The sequence below is a fragment of the Mus caroli genome, unplaced genomic scaffold (assembly GCF_978045245.1).
Source record: "Mus caroli unplaced genomic scaffold, Mus_caroli_1 scaffold_8, whole genome shotgun sequence".
NCBI classification, from domain to species: domain Eukaryota; kingdom Metazoa; phylum Chordata; class Mammalia; order Rodentia; family Muridae; genus Mus; species Mus caroli.
In genome coordinates, this window is record NW_028227263.1 from 36092851 (window position 1) to 36107277 (window position 14427).

At 44.1% G+C, this 14427-nt stretch overlaps 1 protein-coding gene across 2 annotated transcripts in view; it reads left to right on the plus strand.

Moving 5' to 3' along the window:
• Nucleotides 1-3491: 3491 nt before the first annotated feature.
• Nucleotides 3492-14427, plus strand: part of Dennd5a (DENN domain containing 5A) — a 66735-nt gene continuing 55799 nt past the window's right edge. For both annotated transcript variants that reach the window (XM_021166335.2, XM_029479382.2), the window contains exon 1: nucleotides 3492-3669. In XM_021166335.2, coding sequence (XP_021021994.1) covers nucleotides 3558-3669 — 112 coding nt within the window. In that variant the 5' untranslated portion in view covers nucleotides 3492-3557. The remainder of the gene's footprint in view (nucleotides 3670-14427) is intronic.

Genomic DNA, 14427 nt, shown 5'->3' on the forward strand with positions numbered 1-14427 from the left:
AACTAGTCACATGGATTCAAGAAAAACAGAAAAGGCAAGTGTCTTCTAGGGACAGCTCTACACACAGTGGAAAGAGAAATGTGGTTTTTATAGTGAACTTTAAGCATCACTTACTATCCTTTCCCCAAACCCAGTCCTCTCAGGCCATCCTAACCTCCTTATTGCTCCATGAACATTGCAGACACACACTGCTCACACTCATTTCTGTAATTATGTCCCCTCAGATATTCCCACTCAGATATCCTTCATGCTGAATTGGGCACCCTGGGTTGTGTTTATATAAAATGTATTTTATATTAGACTGGTAAAAAGGCTCAGTCAGCAAAGATGCTTGCTGCTAAACCTGACGATTAGAGTTCTACCCTGAGAACCCATGTCATCAAAGGAGAGAATGGATTTCCCTAAATCTTGACTTATACATGTGTGCCATTGCATGTGCGCGCGTGCACGCACAAACACACACACATACTCACTCAGATATAAATAAATGTAAAAAAGACATTCTTATATATAAAAGAGTGTATTACAGTCATGCATGGTGGTACATGTCCATAATCCTAGCGCTTGGGAGGCTGAGAGAGGAGGATTTTAAGTTGGAGGCCAGCTTGAGCTTCTTAGGCAAGTTCAGGTCAGCCTGGGTTATATAGAGAGACCCTGTCTCAAACAAAACAAAGTAAGCATATAAAGCTCTCAATATTAGATTCTTTCCCATTAATTCTTCAATTAGTTTCCGAATCTGCGCTGTAATCTGTTCGGAGGTAGGAATGGCTAGGAGAGGGTAACTGCTCCCTCTTACACAGCTAGGAAGAGTGGGGCAGGGATTTAATCACTAACTAGTCATATCCAGACCTGCATTTCTCCCGACTCTCTAAGAAGCAGTCACTCTGCCAAGCATATTTCCTGCTGGGAAGGAGATCACTTTACAGTTGAGTATTCTGGGCCTCTGAGCAAATGAATACTGGCACGGATTTGTTTTCAACTGGTGTTTCATGTGTTGAGTTAGTATGAGAGGGAGAGAGGTCTTCTAGCAGCTGGCAAGCCTAGATAAAAAGTTTCCAGACTTTTAAACCGAGCAAGTTTACTTTTTTTCCTCTATTTTTACACCGTTTTGTTGTGGTGGTTTTGTTTTGTTTTTGTTTTGTTTTTTTGAGACAAAGTTTCTCTTTGTATCCCTGGCTGTGCTGGAACTCTGACTAAACTCTTCTTGAACTCACAGAGATCCATCCCCCTGCCTCTGCCTTCCCAGTGCTGGGGTTGAAGGTGTGCACATATCACTCTTTGACCTTTTCTCTCTCTAATTGAAAAATTTCCCAAGTCTCTTCTATATCTTCGTCTGAGTGATCCTTTAATTTTACCCGGTTTGTACACATTACCTGGCATTTGAAACCTTTCTTGCCCCAACCCGTCTCTCCCTCTCTGTTTTATTTTCAACCCATTTTAATTCTCTGTCTCTGTTTGCTATTTTGTTGTTTTAGACCATCTGTACTGTAAGGCTGGGCTGGCTTCACATTCACACTCCTTTTGCTTGGGGTCCAGAATGCTGGGATTATAGGTTTGCGCCACTATACCTGGCTTTCCCATCTTCCATAGTAGTACATTCCTCAGTTCTGCCTAAATGTCTGGCTTTTCCACTCTTTATTGTGGGCACACATTTGATCCTTAGAATCACTAGAAGCCTTCCATGACCATGACCCAACACCAAGAGGCTTTCTTTTCTTTGCTTTATTAAGCTCTCTGAGCCCCCTGCACAGACTCTGAGTCCCAAGCATGTAGGATATAGTATCATCACTTCAGATGGACTTTGTAAAGCTAGCTAGTCCTCTTGATTTCTTCCAGCTGCTCAGGTTAGATACAGGGAGCAGATGCTATGGTTTCCAGTGATGTTGGCTATGACCTCTCAACCAACCTCCCAAAGGGATCCAGTATTTGAGAGAAATACTGGGACAGAACCCAGGAGAGAGCCCAGGTTCAGCCCTTGGGGAAGCCAATTGCCTTCTATAGTCAGCTGACTGCCTGCCAGAGCAAACCTGGCCCACACCATTCTGTAACAACAATGACAATGTATATAATATTTATGGAGTGACTTCTATGTTCTGGGTATAATCCTCACCACTTTACCTATACATGCATTTGTTTTATGCTTTCACAAAAATCATGCCTGCTGGCACCTAGAAATTACATAAGTAAGTTGCCAATATCACTGTACATTCATTATAAGTCAGAATTCAAACTGGGGGACTGTTTCTAGAGCCCATGCTAGCAGCCACTACAGTTTCTCTTCCTTGGCCTCTGATATTACAGTACAGACCCACCTGAGCCTGGTGTGATGATGCAGGCCTTTAAGCCCAGCACTGAGCAGGCAGAAGAAAGAGTATTGCATCAGGTTAATACAGGTACATAGCAAATTCTGGGTCAGACAGGTCTACAAGTGAGACCCTATCCAAAAAAACCAAACCAAATCAATCAACCAACCAACTACCAAAAGGAGACATGTCTGGCTGGCTTCTGTAGAAAATGAAATCAAAAGGTCTGTTCTTTAGACAAGAGACAAGGACCAGGAGGTTTCACTCTGTTCAGCCACCCTTTCTCTTCTACAAGCAAATTCTCACTAGAAGGAAGAAAGGAATGAATGAATGAATGAATGAATGAATGAATGAAGGGTGATGGATAGATGGATGAATGGACAGAGAATTCTGTGAGCATGAAAAGAACTAAGTGGAGGGGGAGACTTCTGGGGCTTCATGAAAGGGGGAGAGTTTGGTGCATGGAAGAAACCCTGCTTGTGGGGTGCGGGGCAGTGAGCTAGCGCAGGATTCAAGCGTAGGTTTGTTTCTTGCATTTTTTTGAGCCTCAGTTTCCCTATCTGTAAATTAAAGGTAAATAAAAGATAAACTGACCCACTCTCTCCAAAGAACAGTTTCCTCAGATCTATTGGGGAAAGCTGACACTGAGGAGAGGTGACAAGGAGAAGCTGCTCTGTGGTGACAGTATAGGAGCAGGATCCGGTGGGCTTCACAGTTCAGCCGTGCAGCTCTTATGCCGGTGACACGGCCAGCAGGAGCCACCATGGCCCACTCTTTCCGCACACCGCATCCGATTTCTCTAAAGGGCGTCTCAGTCGCGTGGAGGTGGCTGCAGTCGCGGGATCCCAGCAGCTGACCGCTGGCCACTCTGTGGTGGCTGCTCTGGAAGCCCAGGCCCCCGGGGCCCAAAGAGCATCACGTCATCCTTTGCGCCCGACGACCGCCCCTCCCCGACCGCGCGTGCGCACGCGGTGGCGGCGGGTGGGGGGCCGCGGTGGGGCGGGCGGCCGCTCTCCGCCCTTCCTCTGGCTTGCTCAGGCCGCGGTGCAGAGGACAGCGTCCAGGATGCGGCGCGGGGTGGCCCGGCGCCCCCCTGCCCCGGCACGGCAGCGGCGGCCGCTAGGACCCGGCGAGGCCCGGGGGCGGCGGCCGGAGCCTCGGTAGCGGCGGCGGAGGGAGCGGCGGCTGAGGGCGGGCGGGCGGCCGGGGACGGGGGCTCGGCTCCGCGCGGCTCGCCCCGCTCGGCCCGGAGCCATGAGCGGCGGCGGCGGCGGCGGAGGGGGCTCGGCGCCCAGTCGCTTCGCCGACTATTTTGTCATCTGCGGGCTGGACACCGAGACCGGGCTGGAGCCGGACGAGCTGTCGGGTGAGTGCGCGCGAGCCCGGGCCGGGGCCCGCGGGGCCCGCTTTGTCCCGGGAGCCCGGTGAGGGTCGGGCGAGCAGACCGGACGCGGGCCCCGCGGGCCTGCTGCCCCCCGCGCGGTGGTCGCCGCGTCGGCAACCTGGGGAGACGCGGACGCTGGGTGCGCTCAGAGGTCGAGTGGCTTAGTCCACAATGAAGGGAAGCTTGCCTTCTAGCACCCTTTTGGGAGGAAAGAAGTTAGCCCACTTCCTAGTGAGAGTTAGTCCCACCCAGACTTTTCAAAAGAGCAAAACAAAAACTTGATGAGTTTATTTGGCCTCTTCCCAAGAAGCCGGCGCGACCAGTTCCTCAAAACCGTTATAACTCACTCCTGAGCAGGCCAGGCCCGGGCTTTTCCTCCACAGCTCTGCCCCTCTGGATCGGACGTGAAGTGACAAATTGAACCGGGTTACACCAAGAACGGGTTCTCTCTTGGCGCTAGAAAAGAACTTGTACCCGGGGCCATGCTTTTGTTGTTGTTGTTGTTTGTTTTTTTAAGTTAATGTCCTTTACCAGGCGAGGGTCATTTGTGAATGAAGGCAGCGCGTCCCAGTTGGAAAGGTTGTGCAGTGTTGTGATGCCTCTCAAGTTATCTTTCGAAGAGGAAGTGAAGGGGGAGTGACAGTGAGGCCCTGATGAGATTTGGCACCCATTGCCTGAAGGTGTAAGAATTATAAAATCCCCGGTGAATTCCTGTGCGCCCACATTGGAGTTGAAACAGTTTTGAAAAGTTTTTGGGTGGCCAGTAAGCAGGTTTCAGTGGTTGGAGGCTTGTAGTGTTAGACTTTGAAGTTATGTCACGCTGATTTGATGAGGGAAACTCCTCTCCCCTTTTCTGTCACGATGTGGTAGTCATTGAATACTGTACAGTTTCTGTATTGGAAGTGATCATCCAATCTTGGATTTTTTTTTTTTTTTTGGTTATCAGAAAAACCTCCAGTTTGTTTGTTTGTTTCTCCGCCGTCTCTTCTTCCTCCTCCCTTTCTTCCTCTTTCTCCTCCTTATCTCTCCAACCCCCCACTGGTTTCTTGGTGTAGCTCTAGTTGTATTAAAAACACACTCTATGCCAGGCTGGCCTTAAACTCAGAGATTTGCCAGCCTCTGACTCTTGGGTGCTGGGATTAAAGGACTGCAACACTTACTGCCTGATGAATTCCAGTGTTTCTTATGGGGGGAAAAAGTGCACACTTCAGATGATAAAGCTGGCTTGTCTTTTAAAACTATGAGAAGCTGATGCCTTATACAACATCCTGAAGTAGGAATGGGCTCATCCTAGCTAAGCCTTTGTTCTAGCTTGAGTACTCCAAGCTCAAAGTACAGACAGATGTTGCCATCTGGTTCATATGGATTAACTTTAGAATTGTGGATGATGTAGTTGTTGGAATTCAGTTCCAGGTATTGGTGGTGGATGGGATGTGGGAGGGAAATGAGGCCCAGAACGACAGCAGGGATGGTATTTCTTGACTCTTGGTCCAAAGCTTCTTTGGTGGCATGCTGTACCACAGCAGCCTCTCTGGAGGTTTTTAGAAAACAGTAACATGGTCACTGGTGCACATCTGTCATCCCAGCATTTGGAAGGCAGAGGCAGGAGGATTGCCACAAGTTTAAGGCCCGACTGGCCTTCATAGTGAGACCCTGGCGAAAAAGACGAAAGAAAAGCAAACTAACATGTTGAGAAGGGTTAAAAACAGCAGTCTTTCTGGATGAAAGAAGCTCAAAGGTAGAGTAAACTTTTTATGGTGTACTATTATTGAATGTCTGTTAGTTGTGTAGCTGTTTGGTCTTAGAAAGTAGAGATGGCCTTAAGAGGTGGCGTAAGCCTGTGAGATCCTTGTTCCGGAAACTGGAGGATCTGGAGTTCAAGGTCATTTTCAGCTTTAAAAAAAAAAAAAGAAACAAAGAAAGGAAACCAGGCAGTGTTTGGGTTAGAATGGAGAGACGTGTTGGCTATTGGCTGTATTTGTGCCTGGGCAAATTAGATAACTCTCAGGTAGACCTGGAAACTTAAAAAGCATTCTGTCTTTCACCAAAAAAGAAATGTTATTCTCTTTTATATCTGTTAATTATCTGGCTTCTCAGCAAGCTAAAATAATATCCCTGTATAACCTTATTGGAGAATAAAGAGGGGATGAGTTGTATAATGTGTAAGAAGGGCATTCTGTGTATTCTTTAATTTGGTTGCAGTCGTGTAATGCCAAGGGCGTATATCCAATAGCTGGCTTGCCTTTGTTAGAGCAGACAGTGATTGAGAGATTTTTTTTTTTTTTCATCCTTCTTTCGTTTCTGGTGGGTTGACTGGGGAGTCTGGATGACCCATGGGGATTCAGAGGACAACACAACAGAATACAAATAACTCTGTGCAGCCCATGCGGAGACTCTCTAGGGTACATTTTCTTTCCTTAGCCTGCTGATTGCTCCCAAATTGGTGATGTCATAGTCCGTAAAACTATATGAAGTTAGTTAGGAATTGCACTCAGATTCTTCTGAGAGGAATCTGTGTTCTTTTCTCCAACTAAATTAAGTTGTGTTTCTCTGGCAGTTTCTGAATACTTAGACAAACAAAACAAAACAAGCTATATCCAGAAAAAGCAAATCAAAGATGCTTCGACAGGCCTGGATGGTGGTCTACATCTGTAATCCTAGCACCAGGGAGGTTCAAGATGCAGGACAGTTAGAAGTTTAGGATCATCCTTGTCTACTTAGCTAGTGTAGTCCATCCTGGGCTACATGATACCCACATCTAAAACAATGAAACCAAAATAAAAAATACTTCTAAGAAATTTCATCAGCTGGAAGGTAGAGACAGGGGAGTGTGAATTTTAGACCAGCCTGGCTGCTTAGTGAGACCATGTTTTTAAAAAAGCAGAAAGTAAAAATTAAAATTAGGGGAGGAAACCCCCCCATTTACAGTCTTAATATGCTGACATGGTGAAGAATCATAGAAGTCTAGAGAGGCAGTAAATAGTTGTTCTGACCCGAGAGGTAAATGTGAGCTGAAAGATAAGATTGCTGGTAGTTACATGAAAAGAAAGGGACCGCATTGAAAAAAATACACTGAAGTCATCTCAGAATGTCAACTTTTGAGTAAGAAAATTCTGTCTAGAAAATCCAGAGCAAGAACTGAGTGTGGTGGGGCATGCCTTTAATCCCAGCACTCAGGAGGCAGAGGCAGGCGGATTTCTGAGTTCGAGTCCAGCCTGGTCTACAAAGTGAGTTCCAGGACAGCCAGGGCTACACAGAGAAACCCTGTCTCAAAAAACCAAAAAAAAAAAAAAAAAAAAAAAAAAAAAAACCAACCAACCCCCCCCCCCCCCGAAAATCCAGAGCAGGGGACTGGTCAGGTCATAATGCTTAGATGTACCAAGCAGTGAGATTAAAATTGTTTTTCCTTTTGAAGATGAGGTCTTGCCATGTAGGCCAGGCTGGGCTGTGACTCTGACTCTTTAAGCAGATAGCTCAGGCTGTTCTTTTTTTTTTTTTTTTTTTTAAGATTTATTTATTATTATATGTAAGTACACTGTAGCTGTCTTTAGACCAGAAGAGGGCGTCAGATCTTGTTTCGGATGGTTGTGAGCCACCATGTAGTTGCTGGGATTTGAACTCAGGACCTTCGGAAGAGCAGTCAGTGGTCTTAACTGCTGAGCCATCTCCCCAGCCCCCACTCAGACTGTTCTTAAACTAGGATTTATGTGTATGCCACCATACCTGAATAAAATAGGAACTTGAAGGCCATGGAATGTCAGACAAGGAAGCATACTTAGAGATCATGTAAACTTTATTTTTGTTTTTTGTTTTGTTTGTTTGTTTGAGACAGGGTTTCTCTGTATAGCCCTGGCTGTCCTGGAACTCACTTTGTAGACCAGGCTGGCCTCAGAAATCCGCCTGCCTCTGCCTCCCGAGTGCTGGGATTAAAGGTGTGCACCACCAAGCCCGGTGGGGAGATCATATAAACTTCTTTTACAGACGAGACACTGAGGTGCAGAAGAAGGTAGGGAGGATTTGTTTCCTGTGCCACAGCTCATTTGTCTTCCCCCTACTGAAGTGATGATGTTTCTCCTTACAATAGTCTAATGGGGATGGGAGAAGCAAGATATTTGTATGATGGGGTAGCAGCAGATATCATGGCCTTTTATTCAAGCTCAGATTTTTATTTTTTTGTTTCCTAATTGAGATAGATGCTCATTGTAACCCAGGTTAGCCTTGAGGCTTTTACCCTTCTGCCTCTGCCTGATTGAGATAGATATGTACTGTCATACCTATCGTTTTTGTTTGTGACTGGTTAAGATTCTGTGACATAAGACAATAGTATCAGTTGGCGAGTGCTTACGTTGCCCTTCTTTTTAACTATTGTGAATAATGTTGATGTGAACATTTCTGTTTCCCTTGGCTTGTGTACCTAGGAATGAAATTGCTAGGTCAGATGGAAACTTAAACCTTTTGAGCAACTGCTTGCTAGTTTGTTTTCCAGAATTGTACTACCAGTTAATATTTCCACCAGTATCCATGTCTTCTCAACAATACAGTCTTTCTGTTTTGTTTTACTTTGTTTTGAGACAGAGTTTTACTCTGTAGCACAGGCAGGCTATCTTGGGACTTAATATGTAACCCAGGTAGGCCTTGAATTTATAGTGATCCTCCTGCTTCGGCTTGAGTGCCAGGATTACAGTTTGACCACCAGAACTAGCTGAACGTCGTTTTGGTTATAGACATCCAACCTGCCTGTGTGATGTGGGTTTTGATTCCTGACTGCTAACGGATGTGTTATTTAAAAGAAATAGACTGTCTCTCTTTTATAGAGATGAAGCTTGAGAGGTGAGTGGCAGAGCATGCTTGTAATCTCATCACTGGAGGTGGAGGCAGTGAGTGCATCCCGAGTTCCAGCTCAGCCAGAGCTATAGAGAGAGACCAGCCCCCCTCCATCCCCACGCTCTACCCCGCCCCACCTCCCAGAAACTTGAATTGGCTGGGTGTGTGAATCTGTGGTAGAATGCTTGTCTAGCATACATAAAATCCTGAGTTCAATCTCCAGAAACAGGGCCACCACAACACAGGTTTGGTGAGAGAGTTTCTTCAAACTGGGAGTAGATTGAATGAAATGTACTTTGATCTTCCTCTACCAGTCTGGTGGGTTCCAGGTCAATTCTCTTATAATCATTATCTGTGTCCCTGCTCTGCAGCCTAGCTCTCTAGCTACAGGAAACTATCCTGATGGCTCTCCTCCAGCTTCTGACTGTCTAAAGCCAAGGCAGCTGCCTAAGAGGGGGATACTTCCAAAGTAAGGTCATGGGTTTCTTTTGTAAGGTAGAACAAGGAAAGTGTCTGAAAATGGCTAACACTCAGGAAATAATGAAGAAATAGCCCAAGGCAATTTCAAACACATACAGAATTTGTTTGGAGAGACTGACTTGAGAGCCCCTGACTTCCTCAGGTGGTGAGGATCACTTGGAAAGGAGTGGCTTTTACTTTAATGACTCCTCTTAGGAAGAGATCCTGAGTCAGTGTTTGGTGTTTAATCCACGATCTCCTCCTATATTCTGTTTAGTCCTTCCTTCCTTCCTTCCTTCCTTCCTTCCTTCCTTCCTTCCTTCCTTCCTTCCTTCCTTCCTTCCTTCCTTCCTAGTTTTCTTTGCCTAACGTCCTTTCCAAGCCCATTTCCTTTTAGAAACGTACTTTTTGGCTAAGTCTGGTAGACGGTGGAGTTGGGCTTTGCTTGGTGCTTTGACTGCGGTTTCTGTGATTATTGTCAGAAGAGTGTGCTGATCTCTTAGGAACTATTTTCAAGGGACCCTGTGCTCTGTTTTACATTCCCATATGGGACAGTGTGAATAGCTTGCCTGCTCAGAAGCTGGTGGCTTCTTGTGGAATTCAGTGATGAAATTTTGTCATTACTAAACTTTTAGGTTTACTTCTTCAAAATTATTGAATGAGGTAGACATTAGTAGAATGTCTGTATTCCAGGTGTTTTGTGATTGTTGATTTTAAATTTTTAAATGTTTTATTTATTGTATTTATATGAGTACACTGTTGCTCTCTTCAGACACACCAGAAGAGGGCCTTGGATTCCAATACAGATGGTTGGGAGCCACCATGTGGTTGCTGGGAATTGAACTCAGGACCTCTGGAAGAGCAGTCAGTGCTCTTAACCTCTGAGCCATCTCTCCAGCTGATTTTAAATTTTTTATTGCATTTATTTTTGTGTGTATGGGTTACACATATCAAAGAATGTATGTGGAAATCAAAAGACAGATTTTGGGAGTTGATTCTCCTGCCATATAGGTTCCAGGGATCAAATTCAGGTCATCATAATTGGCAGCAAGTGCCTTTACATGATGAGCTATCTTGCTGGCCTGGTTGTTAGTTAATAATAACAATAACAATAATTATTATTATTGTTATTATTATTATAGATAGGGTTTGCTATGTAGCCTTGGCTGGCTTAGAGCTCACTATGTAAAGCAGGCTAGTCTCAAACTCACAGAGATCCATCTGCCTCTGTCTCTCAAGAAAGGCATGTATGTGCCACTGTGCCCAGCCAGTTGTTGATTTTAGTTTGAGTATGAGTCTGTTGAGGTGCAGGACCCTGGCTTGGGGACAGTGAGAGGGTGTCAGGACCCTGGCTTGGGGACAGTGAGAGGGTGTCAGGACCCTGGCTTGGGGACAGTGAGAGGGTGTCAGGACCCTGGCTTGGGGACAGTGAGAGGGTGTCAGGACCCTGGCTTGGGGACAGTGAGAGGGTGTCAGGACCCTGGCTTGGGGACAGTGAGAGGGTGTCAGGACCCTGGCTTGGGGACAGTGAGAGGGTGTGCTGCTTCAGGAAAGAAGAGTTTACTTTGGCTCACAGCTGGGTGTGATCCATCATGGCAGGAAATTATTATGGATCCATGAGGTAACTGGCTACTTCAACTGCAGCCAGGAAGCAGAGACGGTTCTGGTGCCCAGCTCACTTTCTCCCTTTTTTAAGATTAGGCTTGGACTCTAGCTGAGGGACAGTTCTAAATGCATTTTGGGTTGGTCTCCCACCTTAGTTAATCCTCCCTCTCTGGAGACATTCTTGAAGACATACATCTTCAGTCAATAAAATGATCTCTGTAGTCAGGTCAAAATTGCTAGGCCAGGCCAGGCATGGTGTTGTATACCTGAGGCAGAAGAAGACAGATTTATGAGTTCTACATAGTGAGTTCCAGACCAGCCAGGGCTACATAAAGAGACTATGCCTCAAAACAAACGATTGCTAATTCATCTGTGGTCTACTGTGTAGATGGTAAAGCCGATTTAGTCTAAAATGCTGAGTGGCCTAAGCAGTGAGAAGGTCTGTGGAGGCTGCTGTCATATAGCATGGTTTGAATTCTAACCTTCCCAATGTGTAAAACACAATCATGCATTCATGTATATTGGTCATAAAAGCAAAAAAAAAAAAAAAAAAATAAAAAAATAAAAAAAATAAAAAATTGAGAGTTAGAAGTCAAAGGCAATTCACCACTTTTGCTAGATGGTAATAATTAATATTTTTAAATGATCTTAGAGTTTTGCAGTGTACTTTTAAACTGTTTTTATTCAGTTTCACTTTATATAAAATCTCTGTTCAGTGCTATCAAGTTAAAAAGAATTGTTAGTTGGGTGGTGGAGGTGTACATGTCTTTGATCTCAGCACTTGGCAGGCTGATCTCTGTGAATTCAAGGCCGTCTAGATAGAGAGTTCTAGGATAGCCAAGGCTACATAAAGACTACATAAAGAAACTCTGTCTCAAACAACAAAACACATTGTTAGAATCCAGGTTTCTGTCTGCTGTCTCATTATTGATGTGACTTTATTTTTTAATTAAGGAGCATCTGACTAGTGATTCGAATCACAGAGTTTGTCATGACGTGAGATGTGGGCTTTTGTGGTTCAGTCTCCAGTTAGTACTTGAGTAGAGAGGTGCAGTGTCAGGAATCAGACAGATGGCTTGTTTCCTTGTATACAGTGGGAAGGCCCGCTGCTGGTTTTTATTCTCCCCCTTCTTTTATCAGTTCTGGAAATCGTAGATCAAAAAGTGAGTCGGACTTTGGTTCTAAGAAGGTTAGTGTTCCCTCCTCCCCCGAGTGTCTCTGTGCTTGTGGGATGTTTCAGACTTTTTGCATGTGGTCTGTTTTCTTTGAAGAAGAAAGAACAGGATTTGCATCTGCTAACCTCAGAAGTCTTTTGGTGTAGTGTGCACTTCTCGTCTTCTGTGTTGGTGGTCAGAGGTTTGCTTGTGATTTGTGTGGTCTTGAAACGATATGGGAAATAACCAAGAAACTTTGAGGATTTTTTTTAACCCCCTCTCTATGATCTGAACTTATATTTTTAAAAAGATTTTATTTATTATTATACATTAAGTACACTGTAGCTGTCTTCAGGCGTTTCTGAAGAGGGTGTCAGGTCTTATTACGGATGGTTGTGAGCCACCATGTGGTTGCTGGGATTTGAACTCAGGACCTTTGAAAGAGCAGTCAGTGCTCTTAATAGCTGAGCCATCTCGCCAGCCCAACTTTGAGGATTTTTAAGTCATGGAAACAGGAAAAGATGACGTAGAAATAATAATCAAGGCCAGGATTCATAAGATAGTAAGTAGCTAAATTCATCAATAGCAAATTACACTTGTTTTTTTATTATCCATTAGGCTGACATTTCAGGAATATCTAGAGACTTGGTTCTGTTGGGGTGGAACAATGGCTCAGTGGTTAAGAGCACTGACTGCTCTTTCAGAAGACTTATGTTCTCCACAACACTCACATGGCAGCTTACAAACAGCTAGAACTCCAGTCCCGGGGATCTGGTGCCTTTTAAAAGGCTGTTGATACATACATGCACACAAAATTAGAAGAAACAATAGCTGTCCTATATGGATGACAAATATACTGAAAAGAGAAATCAGTGAAACAGCTTTGTCACAAAAAGTACACACACACACATAGGAAAGAAAGAAGAAAAAGAAAGAAAATGTTTAGTTTTTTTTTTTTTTTTATGTGTATCTGCCTGCTCATTTTGCCTGTATGTGTACCATGTGTGTACCATGCCCACTAAGGCCAGAAGATTCTCTGGCACTGGAGAGATAGGGTAGTTGCGTGTGCCTGATGTGGATACTAGGAATTGAACCCAATCCTTTTCAAGTACTCTTAACCACAGAGCCATCTGTCAAGTCTTGGATTCAAACTCCTTGAAACCAGAGTATCATCTCTGATGCTTTTTTGTTTCAACTTGAAATGTATTATTATTTTATGTGTATGAATGTGTCGTCTGCATTTATGTACTACACGTGTGCCTGGTGCTCTTGGAGGCCAAAACAAGGTGTCAGGTGTCTTCTGGAGTTACAGATGGTTGTAAGCCCCGGAGATACTGGGAATGGAACCCAGGTCCTTTGGAGGAGCAGCCAGTGCTCTTTTTTTTTTTTTAAACACTTATTTATTTATTTAAGACTATCTGTAGCTGTACAGATGGTTGTGAACCTTCATGTGGTTATTGGGAAATTAATTTTTAGGACTTCTGCTCCCTCTGGTCAACTCTACTTGCTCTGACCTGAAAATTTATTTATTATTAAGATTTATTTATTATTATGCATAAGTACACTGTAGCTGACTTCAGACGCACCAGAAGAGGGTGTCAGATTGCATTGTGGGTGGTTGTGAGTCGCCATATGGTTGCTGGGAATTGAACTCAGGACCTCTGGAAGAGCAGTCAGTGGTCTTAACCGCTGTGCCATCTCTCCAGTCCCGAAGCCAGTGCTCCTAATCAACAAGCCATCTCTCCAGCTCCTTGTTTTATAATGTGTAAATGATGACTTTATAACATTGGCTTGGCCTACTTATGTAGCTAAGGATTAATTTTGTTATATACTGTTCTATTATTGAAAAAAAACCTAGAGATTTAATTTTAAGAAAGTGTCTTTTCCCTTACTTTTTCTACTTTTATTTGACCTGATATTTAAAAGATTTAAATTTTTTTCTGAGCTAGTGAGATGGCTCAGCAAGTAAAGGTGCTTGCTGCCAAGCCTGGTTGTCAAGGGATCCATATTGTGTAGGGAAAGAGTGGGTTCTCAAAGTTACTTGTTCTGTGACCCCCTCCCCCAATAAAACTTTTGTTTTGTTTTGTTTTTTGTTTTTTCGAGACAGGTTATCTCTGAGTAGCCCTGGCTGTCCTGGAACTCACTCTGTAGACCAGGCTGGCCTCGAACTCAGAAATCCGCCTGTCTCTGCCTCCCAAGTGCTGGGATTAAAGGCATACAATAAACTTCTTAAGAAGTTTAATTTTTTCTGACTATAAAATCCTGATCATTATACAACTTCAAACATTACAGAGCTGTATTCGAGGTTTCTCTTGACCTAGAGGCAGCCGGTGGAGCTCTTCTCTTTGCTGGGAGACCTTGGGTTTTATAGCAAGTGCTTGGTTTGCTGTGTTATTGTGGAAAGACAGCAGCTTCTCTTCAGATCTACACTGGTTTTCTGATGTAAGGCACAATATTTTGGAATGTAATAAACTGAACTTCAAATTTTTCCTGAGTGCTGAGTAGTGAATCTGAGAGAGGTCTGTCAGAGAGAATAGCAAAGAGTGTGGTTAAAGTTCCTGAATTCTTTTTTTTTTTTTGTTTTTTTGTTTTTTTTTAAAGATTTATTTATTATTATATGTAAGTACACTGTAGCTGTCCTCAGAAACACCAGAAGAAGGCATCAGATCCCATTACAGATGGTTGTCAGCCACCATGT